The sequence below is a fragment of the Protopterus annectens genome, chromosome 3.part0 (genome assembly GCF_019279795.1).
Source record: "Protopterus annectens isolate FY-2018-M chromosome 3.part0, PAN1.0, whole genome shotgun sequence".
Classification (NCBI taxonomy): domain Eukaryota; kingdom Metazoa; phylum Chordata; order Ceratodontiformes; family Protopteridae; genus Protopterus; species Protopterus annectens.
This window is the reverse complement of record NC_056731.1, coordinates 116,667,950-116,681,966: the sequence shown is the minus strand read 5'-3', so window position 1 is coordinate 116,681,966 and position 14,017 is coordinate 116,667,950. Positions and strand designations below refer to the sequence as shown.

The window sequence follows — 14,017 nt, the reverse complement described above, 5'->3', positions numbered from 1 at the left end:
CTTGTATCTCTCTCCACCCCCACAATTATATTACCACACGCAACCACAAAAATTTCAACCCAACAACATTCTCAGATTCTTTAAAAGCAATCAACTGGAACACTCTTAGGACACTACCCTTAGAAGACACTGTTTCTCACTTTAACTCTACATTCTTAAGAATACTAGATTCCCAAGCCCCCCAAAGGACAAAACGAATAAAAAATAATTCTGCTCCATGGCTTACCAGAGATACATTAGCAACCATGCGCCTTAGAGACAAAGCCTGGGCACTTTATCAGAAAAGAAAGTCCCCTGATTCCCACATTGAATACCGAACCCTCCGAAATAAAGTCAAAAGCTTATTATCTCTGACAGACAAAATTACTTCTTTACCCTCCAAAACAATAATAAAACAAATCCACAGAAATTCTGGAAAGGTATCTCCACCCTCCTTAACCCCAGCAAACCACACACCCCTTCCCCCGACCCAAATGCCCCAGATCTAGACCTGGCTACTGAATTCAACTCCTTCTTCATTGACTCTATTAGCAAACTAACTTCCTCTTTCCCTACTTCTACCATACCATCCAATACCCCCTCACCCTCTCCTGCCAAAAGCCCACCCTGCACTTCTCTTCCTTCCTCATTCCCATCTTCTCTAACTACATCCCATAACTCTTCTCCCTCTCTAACATCCTCATCATCCTCACCAACATCAAATACTTTGCCTCTTCACACAACTCCATTCTCATTAAAACCTATACCCATTTCTACAATAAAAAAACTACTTCATAAACTGAAGCCCGGCACAAATGCACCTGATGATATCCCCTCATATTTCCTAAGCGTTGCTGCTGATGCAATTGCCTATCCCATAAGCATCCTCATCAACCGCTCAATCCTAGAATGTACAGTGCCCCAACTCTAGAAACAAGCCTTTATCATCCCCCTTCATAAAGGCGGTAATAACTGCAGTGTTAACAACTTCCGCCCCATTGCTATCTTGTCCCCCATCTCTAAACTACTTGAAAAATGTGTTCAACTTCAACTACTACCACATCTTTTAGACAATAACCTTCTCACACCTACACAACATGGCTTTAGGCCAAATCATAGCACCATGACAGCCCTCCTCTCCTATCTAGAAACTGTAAATAAAGCTCGTGATTCCGGCCATATTGTCTCTACCCTACTACTTGACCTTTCTAAGGCTTTTGATACCATTTCACACAGCCTGCTATTAACTAAACTTTCCAAACTTAACCTTTCTTCCTCCTCTGTGAACTGGTTCTCCAGCTACCTATCTAACAGACACCAAGCTGTAAAATGGAAAAAGGCCACTTCCTCTTTTCTTAGTACCCGCACCGGGGTTCCCCAAGGCTCCATACTTGGTCCTCTTCTCTTTAACATTTTCATAAACGACTTTCATAAATCTATTCCTTTCTCTAACATCATCCAATATGCTGACGATTCCACCATTATCTGCTCTGCCTCATCTACTCCTGAGCTTCTAAAGCTCACACAAGCAGCTTTCTCAATTACTGAGCATTGGATGGAAATAACCACCTTGCTCTCAACGCCTCCAAAACTAAACTCATGGTATTTACTCCCACTAAAACTACTCCCTTTGATACAAACACATTCCTGATCACTAGTCAAAACAATTCAACCCTAGAACTCGTATCTGAAACCAAGTTACTTGGTGTTCAAATTGATAACCAACTTAATTTCAATTCCCACATACACCTAAACATTAAAAAAACCCACCAAAAGCTGGGTATGCTTTACCGTCAAAATCAATATCTCACAAAGACCTCAAAAATCACTCTGTCTTCTTCCTTTCTTATTCCCTCCCTTCTCTATGGTTCACCTCTCCTAACTAATATTCAGACCTCTCTTAAAAGACAACTTTCCTCATGCTACAACAAAATCGCCAAGTTCGCCAACGGACACAGCTCATTCACCCTTCACTGTTCCTCTCTCCATAAACTACATTGGCTTGAACTTCCACATCAGCTCAATTACATTCAGCTTACCCTAGCCCACAAACTCATTAACAACCCCTCTCTTTGTCCCTCCCTGTCTTCTTCTTTTAAGTTTCACTTACCTGATAGAATCTTAAGGTCAAACAATCAAAACCTATTAGAAATACTTAAACCAAAGCGCCCCCCAGGCAAAAACCTACTATCCTTTAACATAGCTCGTCTTTGGAACTCACTCCCACCATCTATTCATACCATCTCTAATCTCTATTCATTCAAAAAATCTCTTCATACTCATCTTACGTCCCAATGGGAATGCTCTTGTTCCCATCCATCATAAAAATCTGGAACCCTTCATCCTTCATCCTCCATTCATTCTCTTCCTACTCAACAAAGCCTGTATACTTATTACTTTCTCGAATTCTAACCACACCATATAACAACATAATCCTACCTCTTTAATGCCATAACCTACCTCTCATTATTTGTACTTTTTCAATAATTCACATTTTCGAATGTACATCAAATGCAAAAGTTACGACTGTACTCTTTTTTTACATTGTATAAGTAGCCTAGCTATGTTGTTTTCAACTTGTCTGTTAGTTTGCATTAAGAAGCTTTTTAAATGTATGTACTTATTCTGTTTGTCTGTTCTTTTTTGGAGCTTTTCTCCCCAGGACTCCATTGAAAACGGGTTCTTTTAGGCCCAATGGACTATCCTGGTAAACCAACTGCAAATAAATAAATAAATAAAAATAATAAATTATTTATTTATTTATATGTTGCCAAAGTTTTATTGTAATCAGCTAAAATTAACAACTGTTGCTAAGTGCAAATTGTCCTAAAAATTCACCAGTAATTGGAGACTATCACCCTTCTAGCACCTTCCAACCAGCTGGCAAGGCTTGCTAGAGATTAAGTGTTAGACAATAGTTAACCATGACATATTTTAGTAGTAGCGTCTGCATTTTGAAATGTTCTATTGCGCAACTACAAGAACGTCTAACTCTTAACAGTACAAAAATGCTTAAAGCTTACCTCTTTAATGATTAGCATTATGCCTGCATTGTTTTACTGTATGTTTTTTTTTTTTTATTAAAGACTACGTTCAAAATGTCCATGGTGCCAATTTTTACAAAAAAAAAAAAAGAAGAAGAAGTGCTGTTCTGATAGCGCTGGAATTCCATTGTCATTTAATGGCACTGACAATTCCAGTGAGTAAATAACTTAAAAAAATAATTTGAAATCACACTTTCCTTAGCAGCGTGAAGCATGCACTATTGGCTTTCTACTTTCCAAATTGATGTAATCATATAATGCATTTTTATGATACTATAATATGGATTTAGGATCAAGGAAAGAAGGATCTATCTGCTGAAATCCCAAGTTAATGAAGGGCAACAACCATATTTTTTCTGCAATATGCTTTCCAGCTGAAAGTCTCTGTTTATTACATGTATTTATTGCTGACAGAGACCACATTAATCTCTTTAGCTGCCCTTCTCCCAGGTATGTTCATCTTTTATATTCAGCTTTATGAGAGAGACAGTTCAAGCTAGGGAACATTCACATACTCCCGCACTTCCTTGATTACAAATTCAGCCTGCCTCACAGTCACCACTGTTGTTGTAGTTCTACATCAGCTAGAAGCTCTATATAATAAAATAACATCACTAAATAAGGTATCCGGTCCGTCCTCTTTACTGTTGTTGGGAACAGGTTAAGGAGTGCTGTGCCATGACCGTGATAATTAAATATGTAACAGACAAAGTCTTACCTGAAGTTACTGCCCAGCCTCTTTTTGCTTAATAAATACAGTAGGACTTGACAAAGCTAAAGCAAAGTGTATTAATGCTTACACTGAGTAAAGAGACTCTGTATGCAATACCAAATGGCATCACTGTGTCACTTGCGGACATGGTCTGCAGAAACATACATCAGTCAACAAAAGAGCATTGTGGGTACTGTAACTAACATTTAAAGTTATTATGTTAACCTTTGCAGATTAAAAAAAAAAAAACTAGTGAGCAATACAAATTTGACTGCAGTCAACTACACAAAAGCAGAAAAAGAGCTGGACTGCTGAATTCTGTTTCATGCATTTGAACTTAATCTTTAAGCCTTTACATAATATAAAATGTTGCATTGTTTATGATGTTTTATTGTTCATTAATAATTGTTCACTCCTCATAAAAGTAGAATGGTGTTTCACTAATAACATCCCTTTAATTGATGGGTGGCATAGTGGTAGTGTGGTAAGCATTGCTACCTCATAGGTCTTGGCGCCCTTATTCAGTTCCTGGCTGCAGTTCCATCCCTTTAGAGTCTCATATTCTTCCTGTATTTGTGTAAGTTTTTGCTGGAATATCCAATTTCCTCCCATATTCCCAAAAGACGTCAGTAGGTAACTTGGCTGTCCAATAAAGTGTGTGTGTGTGTGTGTGTGTGTGTGTGTGTGTGTGTGTGTGTGTGTGTGTGTGTGTGTGTGTGTGTGTGTGTGTGTGTGTGTCTGTGTATGTGTATGTACACAAGTCTTAATTTGCTTTCTTGTGGTGGACTAGCTTTTATCGAGGATTAGTTTACTGCCTTATGCCCACACTGAGTTTTGGAATTGGCTTCCACTCCCCTATGACCTTGAAATTGATAAAGCAGGTGTAACAGAATGTATGAGAAAATGAATGATTCATTCATTCATTAAAAGTGTACAAAACTCTGCAAAATAGGTCCTTCTTCCAAATGAGTATCTGCATGTTCACAAACAGCCTTTCAGTCTGAATTAGTATATTTTTTTTCATTTTATGAAATCTTGGTATCTTAAAAATGAAAAAAAATAATAGTAAGAAGTTAGCAGACTGCTTCCCCCGATTGTGGAAAGGCAGCTCTGCAACCTGCAATCCTCAAGTCCTACTTGCGAGTAGTCTATAAAATGTCTTCTGTTTAGAAAGAGTTGCTTCAGGGACTTGTGTTCCTTGAAGCACAGTGTGAGTAAATCTCCTTTCGCAAAAAAGCACCACAGCTTTCAAGGTACTAGTTCTCTCAGGGCTTACCATGAAAGGAATCTGTTTCTAAATCAGTATATTCCAGTACTTACAATGAGTATAGAAATTATGTAAAATAATCAACAGAATGCAAAAATGCAAGCTAATGTGATGATAAAAGAAATTCTGCAGACATACAGTAGGCTTTAGTGACTATTGTTTAAAAAATAATTTTTCATCAGTAAATGTAGACAAGAGTTGTTATCAAAACTTCCCCCAAAGTATAAGTTGATCAATTATTTTATGAATCTGGTATTGATGCCAATGAAAAGCAGTAACATTATTATCGAAACTACAGTCAATTGGATAAATCATTAAATAACTTTATGAAGTGTTGTGTTACAGAAAAGGGTCTACATTCTTTGAGAATGCTCTATATGCAGACTATGTTTGTTTGAACTGTAGCAGTATCAGAGATGGAATAATTGCAACAAACTATTCTAAATATCACTGGTGCAGCACTTCTGTTGTGTTACCCACTAAGCAGAATGCATAACTCTTATCACTTTTAGATTTATCTCATCTTTTCAAAATGGAGCAAACATTTACTACATGAAGTATTCTTTTAACAAGGAAGCACGGAGTAACATCAGTTGTATTGTAAATTCAAATGTTTCATCTACTGAAAATCAATAGCAGGTGAAGGTTAATTGTAAAATGAAAGCTTTGGCAAATACCGAAACATAAAGCTGCTATTATTATTATTATTTATTATTATTATTATTATTATTATTATTACCATTATAGCAATCTCTTACTATTCACCTGTACCCCTAGAGTTAAACAGAAGTGTGATTTGTGTTATTTCAATTAAGGTCACACACAAGGAATCACATTAGTAGTTATGACATACAGTATGTATTTCTCAGCTTGCCATATACCATTTAAATTAATATACTGTCATTTTCTAAATTTTACTTATAATATAGAGGATGATGACTAGGTCTCCAATCATTACCAGGTTGTTATGTGTTTGAGTCACGGACATCAAGAAATAAACTATAAGAATTGAGTGAAGCAAAGCAGCAGAGGTGGATCCTGACATCCATGCCAAGAACACATAATGAGTGAATTGCAATCAGAGAGACCCAGTCATTAATCTTTGTAGTACATAGAGCTTTAGCTATTCTGACATAGAAAAAAATAACGTGGGGAGTGAAGTGCTTTACAGCAATGAAAATGCTGCCACACAGACACTGGCCAGACATTGTGTCAATGACTTTAAAAGCTGATAGTTTGTTCTGCCAGTGAAGTGTACAACAGCTTTTAAAGCTGGTTTAGCCTCTTGCTGCTGTTTTGAGATGGCTGGCACTGGCCATGATTATACTCCATTGTGAGATTAGAGCTTAACAGCTTTAAAAGGTGCTGACCAAAGCTATGAACACCTTCCTTACACCAGAAAGGTATTAACAAACTTGTTGATTTCCCGAATTCTAAGAGTAACTGTGGCCTTCCCTTCATTACATTACCTGTCTTTCAATACTTATAAAACCATAAATAAAATACCTTTATTTTAATTTGCATGTTCAAGATAACATTTAATTGATTATTTCTGATTTAAGTATATTTCTTACTGAGAAGCCATATTGAGAGTTTTCACTGTAGCCCTTTGGGTAATTTTTTGCCCAGTTTGTGTAATACACTGGTCGCCCATCTGTCCAGAGAAACTGAAATTCTTGATTGATATCATTTAAGCCAATCCAGAAGCCAACATTCATGTTCCTCAGGTTTACAGTAAGGAATGCTGTGGAGAAACAAGCAGATATCAATGTGTTTTGTATACAGTTACATTTAAAATGTATTATATAAAAAGTTCAGAGTAATGCATCAAATTGGAAGCTTCTTTCATTCAGAATTTTTGTTTCCGTTATATCACCAAAAAAAAAAACTATAATACTTATATTATGTTGATATTGTTGTAGAGATGTTCCACTGAAGCATGCAAGAAACATAATAAATACTTCTGTTCTAAACAGTGACCATTTTTTTATTTTGACAGACAAAAAATAACCTTGGCCACATAGTTTCATTTTAACTTCAAACTCAAAAAAGACTGGATTCCAAGATGGTGATGGAAGTGTGAGCAGTTAAATTAGTGCTTTAGGCAGCGAATTATTAAAACAGCAAAAGCCAGCACATCTACTCTCACTGGGCTCCAATGAACACAAGTCCCCAAAATGACTCTTTCTAAACAGAAGCCATTTTATAATCTATTAACAAGTACAACTTGGGGATTAAATAGCTGTGCCTATTTTTTATAGGTTGCCGAGCTGCCTTTACCCTGTTTGGAGAAACAATTTGAAAAATGTCAACAAATATTGGTAATTAAAATGTCTAACACCTTCAGAAAGTTATCAAAGAAAAGAAAAACTGAAGCAAAATTTATAACAGCTGTGAAACCTCAGAAGTGAACAAAAAGTGGTGTGGAGCAGAGGTAGGAAAAATAGATGGAAATGGCAGTTAAAGGAAAAAAAATACAGTTAGAGAGAAAAAGACTGATCAAATGTACCCTGAGATTTTCAAGATATGTAGCTCCCTGTTGGAATTCATTAAAATAAGCAATAGAAGGAAGCAGGAAATAGATGCTTTAACCAAGCATTCAGAGGAAATAACTGGTATGCAAACATCTGAAAAGTAGACAAAAGAAAAACAGATGGGACAGCAAATAAAATATGAACAAATACAACAAAAATTGGCTGAACTCGAGTCTTGACAACATGTCAGGCACAGATAAAGTACAGTTGTGTAAGTAAACAGTAAAAGTTCATATGATAACTGCTGCAGTAATCTTAGCTATATGGGGTTATATCCTGTCAAGGATATAACAGCCAGACAGCTTCCAAAGCTTCAGGGCACCTTCCATATGCCCAAACCATCAGTCATCTTGAGATGAGCTGACTAAAAAGACATGTTTAGGTGTCAAGCCCTTCATAGCTTTCATGCCAATGGAGATAGTGAGCCTGAGCCCTGAATGGACAATGCTAGAACAACAAAAATAAGTATTCACACCCTGGCATAAACAACATATGAAAAACCAAGGGAGATGGAGGGAAGGGCAGCTACTGCAGCAGTGATTCTTCAAACATCTACTGCTATGGTAAGTTTCCTTATATGACTGTACTATTTTCATCATATTGACGACTGCTGCAGTAGCCTTAGCTATATGGGTAGATTACCTTAGCTTACTACATTTGGGAGGTGGAAGAAGAAGGTTCCAGGAGCCTCTGGAGAATGGATAAGGAAAGCATGACCTGGACCTAGAGATGGAATCAATCTTGTAGTGCTTTGTAAATGTATATACAGAGGACTAATTTGCAGTTTCTAGAATACTTCTAGAATCTAAGCATTTCGAAAAAAGTTATAGATGAAGCCAAGGCCCTGGTAGAGTAGGCTTTGACCCCACCTAGAAGAGGTTTGCTGTGGTGAATGTAAGAAAAGGTAATAGCCTGAGACAACCATTTGGTTGTCTGTTTTGACACAGCTTGTTCCTTCTTCATATGTTCCCAAGAAATGAACAACAGATCCACAGGTCTGAAGGATTTAGTTCTGTTAAGACAGCACCTGAGCTCTCTGTGGACTACAAAGTATGAAGCATCCTTTCTCCCTCATTTTTAGATTCATGAAAGAAAAGTATATAGGTTGGGATAGATAGTTTGGCATAAAGTAAACTTGGATACCACTTTAGGAATAAAATACGATTTAGTTTGAAAAGAAACCCTATAACTGTGGAAAATAAGATAGGGTTAACTCACATTAAGCTCTTTCAACTCAGATACTCTTCTTGAGAGGTCAGAGCAATCAGTATAAAAGTCTTATGTGTTAAGAACCTCAAGTCAGTCTGCTTAGTTGGTAAAATGGAGGGTTAGCATCTCTAATACAAAGTTAAGATCCCAAAAAGGAGCCACTGGTTTTCTTGAAGGTCTCTGTGCAAAATCTCTTTCAAAAACATTTTAAAATGAGAATACATTGACAGAGGAGGATCCATAGGCAGACATGCTGAAATGTCTGATAAATGAACCTTGACAGAGGAGTAAAAAACTCCAAAGGATGATAACTCATATAAATAATATAAAACCAGAGAACAGCAAACCATGAATGGGTGCTATTTATGTTGTTACCACCAACTAGAAAACCTTTTCCATTTGCAAATATATGACTTTCTAGTAGCAGACTTTCTTGCCTCAGTACTAACATTCTGTACATCATCAGTAAAGAGGTGCCTAAAGGGAATTAAGACCTTATCATCCAGGCAGTCAGTTGAAGTTAATTGGGGTCATGATGTATCAAACACATCTGATCTTGTGAGAGTAGTTCTATTCTGTGAGGAAGAGTGTGGTAATTGACCCTGGCAATTTCCAGAAAAAGGGAAAAGCACAACTGCCTGGTCCAGAAGGGAGTCCCCACAATGATCTAGGGGGATTCCTTCTGAATCTTCAGAAGTACCCTGGGTATCAGTAGAAAGGGTGGAAAAGCTTAGCGGAACATTCCTGTCCAAGGAAAGGAAAAGGCATCTGTCTTCCAAGTCTTCTTGCATGGAGTCCTAGAGCAGAGGTCTGCCAGATGATTGCTCAGAGAGGAGACAAATAAGTCTACTTGAGGAACTCCCCACAGATGAACCAAATCTTCGAAGACCCCCTGATCTAGTTTCCATACATGAGGGTGTACCTTTGCCCTGCTCATCTCCTATTCCAAAACAGTTTTTCCCTGACAGAATGAACATTGCCTGTAGAGTGATATTGTGCTGTGAGGCTATATCCCAAGCTAACATATCTAGTCTGCAAAGGGGATACGACCCTGTTTCTGACTGCCTGTTGATGTACTCCATGATTGTGGTATTGTCTGTAACAACTTCAAGAAGTCCCAGAGACTAAAGATGATTCAGAGAATTAAGTCTCTTGATCAGGGCAAGCATCTCTTTAATATGTACTTGTGCAAGTCATTGGTGTTCTACACACCTTGCACTTTTATCTCTCTTGAGACTGCCACCAAAGCAATGTCTGAGACATCTGTGGTGACCGATTGCTTTGGAGCAGTGAAGGAGAAGATGGGACCACGATTTAGGGATATTTGCTGACTCCACCAAGTGATTTCTCTTCTGACAAACTCTAGCACTGTGATTTGAAAATGCAAAGAATGTTGGTGCTGGGACCAAAGACACTTCAGATACAACTGTATCTTTCTCATGTGGAGTCTTGTCAGGGGTATCCTGAGAATTATAGAAGCTGTGAGACCCAAAATCCTCAGGTATTCCTTCACAGTGACCAAAGTCTGAGTGGAAAACCCTAGAAATAGATCTAAATAAAGATCTTTTTTTTTTTTCCTATGGAAGAAAAGCTGTTTGAAATGAGTTTCCTAGCTCTCACCCCAGGAACACAATCCTGTGTTGTTGTTGTATCTTTCGGCTTTTCCCAGATAGGGGTCGCCACAGCGGAACTCTGGTCCGCTAATGATTGGCAGTAGATTTTTACATGCCGAGTTGCCAGCTCTGACGCACAACCTTCAATGAAGATTCGCCCATTCATGCATGTCTCCACACAGAAGATGCTTTAGCTGAGAATCGAACAGGACAACGTCTTACTGTGAGGCGACAACGCTACCGCAGCACCACCACCGCAGTAACACAATCCTGTGTGAAGGAGTAAAAAAAATGTTTTTTGAATGTTCTCTTGCAATGTTTAAGAGATCTCTCACCCAACAGTGACCCTGCAGAGATAAGCAAGTCATCTATATGTGGATACCCTGTAGCCCACAATGAGCTAAAACTGAAGCTAGACACTTTCTAAGCACTCATGGTGCAGAAGAAACTTCAATGGGGAAGGAAAAGAACTGATAATGTGATCCAGGCAGACAGAAACTTAAGAAACACCTGAAGTCGGGATGAATAAGTATTTTTTATTTTATCTCTAGAGTTACCAGGAAACTTAAATAAAGAAGAAGAGTTAACAGGTGAAGTAACAGCATATTGAACTTGGTCACTAACACAAACAGGTTTAGAAAAGAAAGATCCAAAACTGGTCGCCAAGAAGTTTCTGCCTTTGGCACTAGGAACATGCTTGAATAAAAACCCTTCCCTGCTTAGGAAGGAGGAACTGGTTCTATCACACAGCATGTGATAAAGAACTGGTACAAACAAAAACAGGAATACAACAGGCTGAAGAGAAACTGAAATAAAGTAGAAGGACTATATATTTAGAAAATCTGAATAAGCAATGGTTTTAAAATTATTACTGAAAATAGCTCTAAAGCAACTACATTTCTGGATCAATGCTTCAGGCAACAAAAAGTTGAAAGGATGATAACAAAAATCAGAAATTATGAGAATGGAAGGAAAACAAGTGGGCCCAAGAAAATGTATGAATGTAGTAGTAAACTATTACAATAAATTATATATATATATATATATATATATATATATATATATATATATAGGATTAGAGTAACACATAAGAAATGTCAAAAAGTCACTTACAACTTCTTTAGTTAACAGAAATAGAAAGAGGGACATTAACACCAAAAATAAAGGAAAATGAAATTAAAGAAGCAATGAAAAAACTCTTGAGAGTGATGGAATTCTGACAAGAGTGTAGAAAAAGAGGTAATAGGAGATAATAACAATCTGGCTAGTACTTTGCAACAATATATTTTGAATGGGAATGTGTCAGAAGCAGTAATGGTAGTTATACTAAAGGAAGGAAACAGCCTCTTGATCCAGGGTCACGCAGACCAGTATTGAACCTGAATCATCACCACAAAGTCTTTATGATGATTTGGGGAAAAAATAAAAACAATGACAAAGATATTTTCAGGAATAACAGTTCTGGATCAGTGTGGGTTTGCGGAAGTTAAGCAAGCATTTGATAACTTTAACAGAACCATTGTGATTCAAAAGGATGCACTGGCGAATAATATATTGATTTTAATATGTTTGGACAAAGAAAAAGCATTTGACAGAAAGAATGATGGGAATTTATTAAGAGATATTCTCATTCAATTTTGTTTTCACAAAAAATGCATAATATTAATATTCAGTAGCTACAGAGATAGGGGTAGTGCATGAGTAAGGTGGGCAAGGGGGCTTTGATCCCCTCTACAGTCTTACCCGTGTGCTAACCCTAAACCTACCCCTGCTCCTAACCTTACAAATTACATTATAAAAACCTTTCTCTAACATTGCCAGTACACAAGGCAAAAGGATAAAGATAAGACAAAACATGCACAATACTGACTCTACCCCCTTACCTAACTCTAATCCTTGTGGTTAAGGTCTTTACCTCACAGGTACAAGGTAGAGGGTTTGATTCTGACCTCTGGTTGTTGGCTAGGCTTGTAATAGTCTGCAGACTGATAGCCTAATGTTTACCTATGACCTTATGAACCTAACCATGAACACCAGCATATTCACAGCAATTGCTGTAACATTGTCTTGCACATCTTCTGAAACACCATTGTTTCATTCAAGCATTAATTTTCCTACATATTCTGCTTACCAGCACTATATAAAACTAAATTCAACCATATGTGACTCATTCAAATGAGCATTCATTCATTAGTGCATTTTTTTATTTTTTACACACAAAACCCTTTCTACCAAATGTGCATCCTCCCTTTTGAGTTACACCCTTATATATAATAAAGACAAAAATAAGGGGGTGGAGAGAAGGAGCAGCTACTGCAGCACTGATCATTTGAACATCTACTGTTAATGCTAAGTTTATTTACATAACTGTACTATGTTCATCATATTGATCACTGCAGCAGTAACCTTAGCTATATGAGCACATTATCATAGCTTACACTGACCTGATGAAGGAAGGATGAAAGTCCAGGAACCCCTGGAGAATGGTTCGAGCAAAGCCTGTCCTAGAGCTGGAGAAGGAATCTAGCTTACAGTGCTTTGTAACAATGTGCACAGAGTACCAAGCTGCTGCTTGTAGAGTATTTCTGGAATCCAACCCTTTTTAAAAAGCCACTGATGAAGCTAAGGCCCTAGTAGAATGGGCCTTGGCCCTGCCTGGAATTGCCTTGTTGTGATGGGAATAACAAAAGGTAATAGCGTGAGACAACTATTTTGGAAATCTTCTGCTTTGACACAGATTGTCCATTTTTTTCTTACCTTCACAAGAAATGAACAATGGATCAGTTTGTAAAACATTTTGTTCTGTCAAGATAGTACCTGAGTTGTCTGTGAACATCCAAGCTAAGCGAAGCTATCTGGACAGCTTGGCTCAAAACAAACACAGATATGGCTTAAGTTATAAATGAAGGATTAGTTCTCAGGAAATCCCCTCTTTGTGGAAAATAAGATAAGGCTGACCCACCATAAGTGCTTACACATCATACAGATTACTGTTAACCTCTACGAAAATTGTGTAACACTTGCTTCCATGTGAAGAACTTCAAATCAAATTGGGAGGGTGGCCTAATGGTTAAGGTGCTTGCCTTGCAAGCACAAGGTGCAGCGTTTGAGTCTCACAAGGGATAATTGGCTAGGCTTAAATGGCTCACAAGGGCAATTAGCTTAGTACTAATCTATGAACCTATGAGCTGGTTGAGATGAACACCAATAATGTAGAAACAAAGTTATGTGCTTACCATAACTCTATATCTGTATTGTCTTGTTCTGACCATTTCAATGTATGGGTTATCAGATCTGTTCGGATCCAACCGCTGTGCCTTTTTCAAGCACTTTGATCCAGGAATTAGGCTTCTCCCCTACCCATAATTCCCTTTTGTCCCTGCAATATGTCAGATTGAGTTTTCTTGCTTGTGACTAAAACTTTATCCAAAAGACACGAAAAAATTCTGAATAGTATACCAATGAGCAGTGTGAAAAATCATCTCAAGGCTGAATAAATGACAAGGCCCTGGACAGGTCCCGTCAAGCAGTTGAACGCCACTGCATGGCAATTTAGGTAAGGGGGATGGTGGAATGTTGAGCTAGATGGAAGAAGACAACAGGGATCTAGCATGATGGTAAGTGCAAAACATTTATATACAATGTTGTGTTTTCAGTCC

General features: G+C 37.7%; 1 protein-coding gene across 2 annotated transcripts in view; it reads right to left on the bottom strand.

Moving 5' to 3' along the window:
- The window catches only part of MRC1 (mannose receptor C-type 1), a 1,874,292-nt gene that overhangs the window by 536,785 nt on the left and 1,323,490 nt on the right, over positions 1-14,017 (bottom strand). For both annotated transcript variants that reach the window (XM_044064625.1, XM_044064626.1), the window contains exon 22: positions 6,577-6,746. In XM_044064625.1, the coding sequence (XP_043920560.1) occupies positions 6,577-6,746 (170 nt within the window). The remainder of the gene's footprint in view (positions 1-6,576; positions 6,747-14,017) is intronic.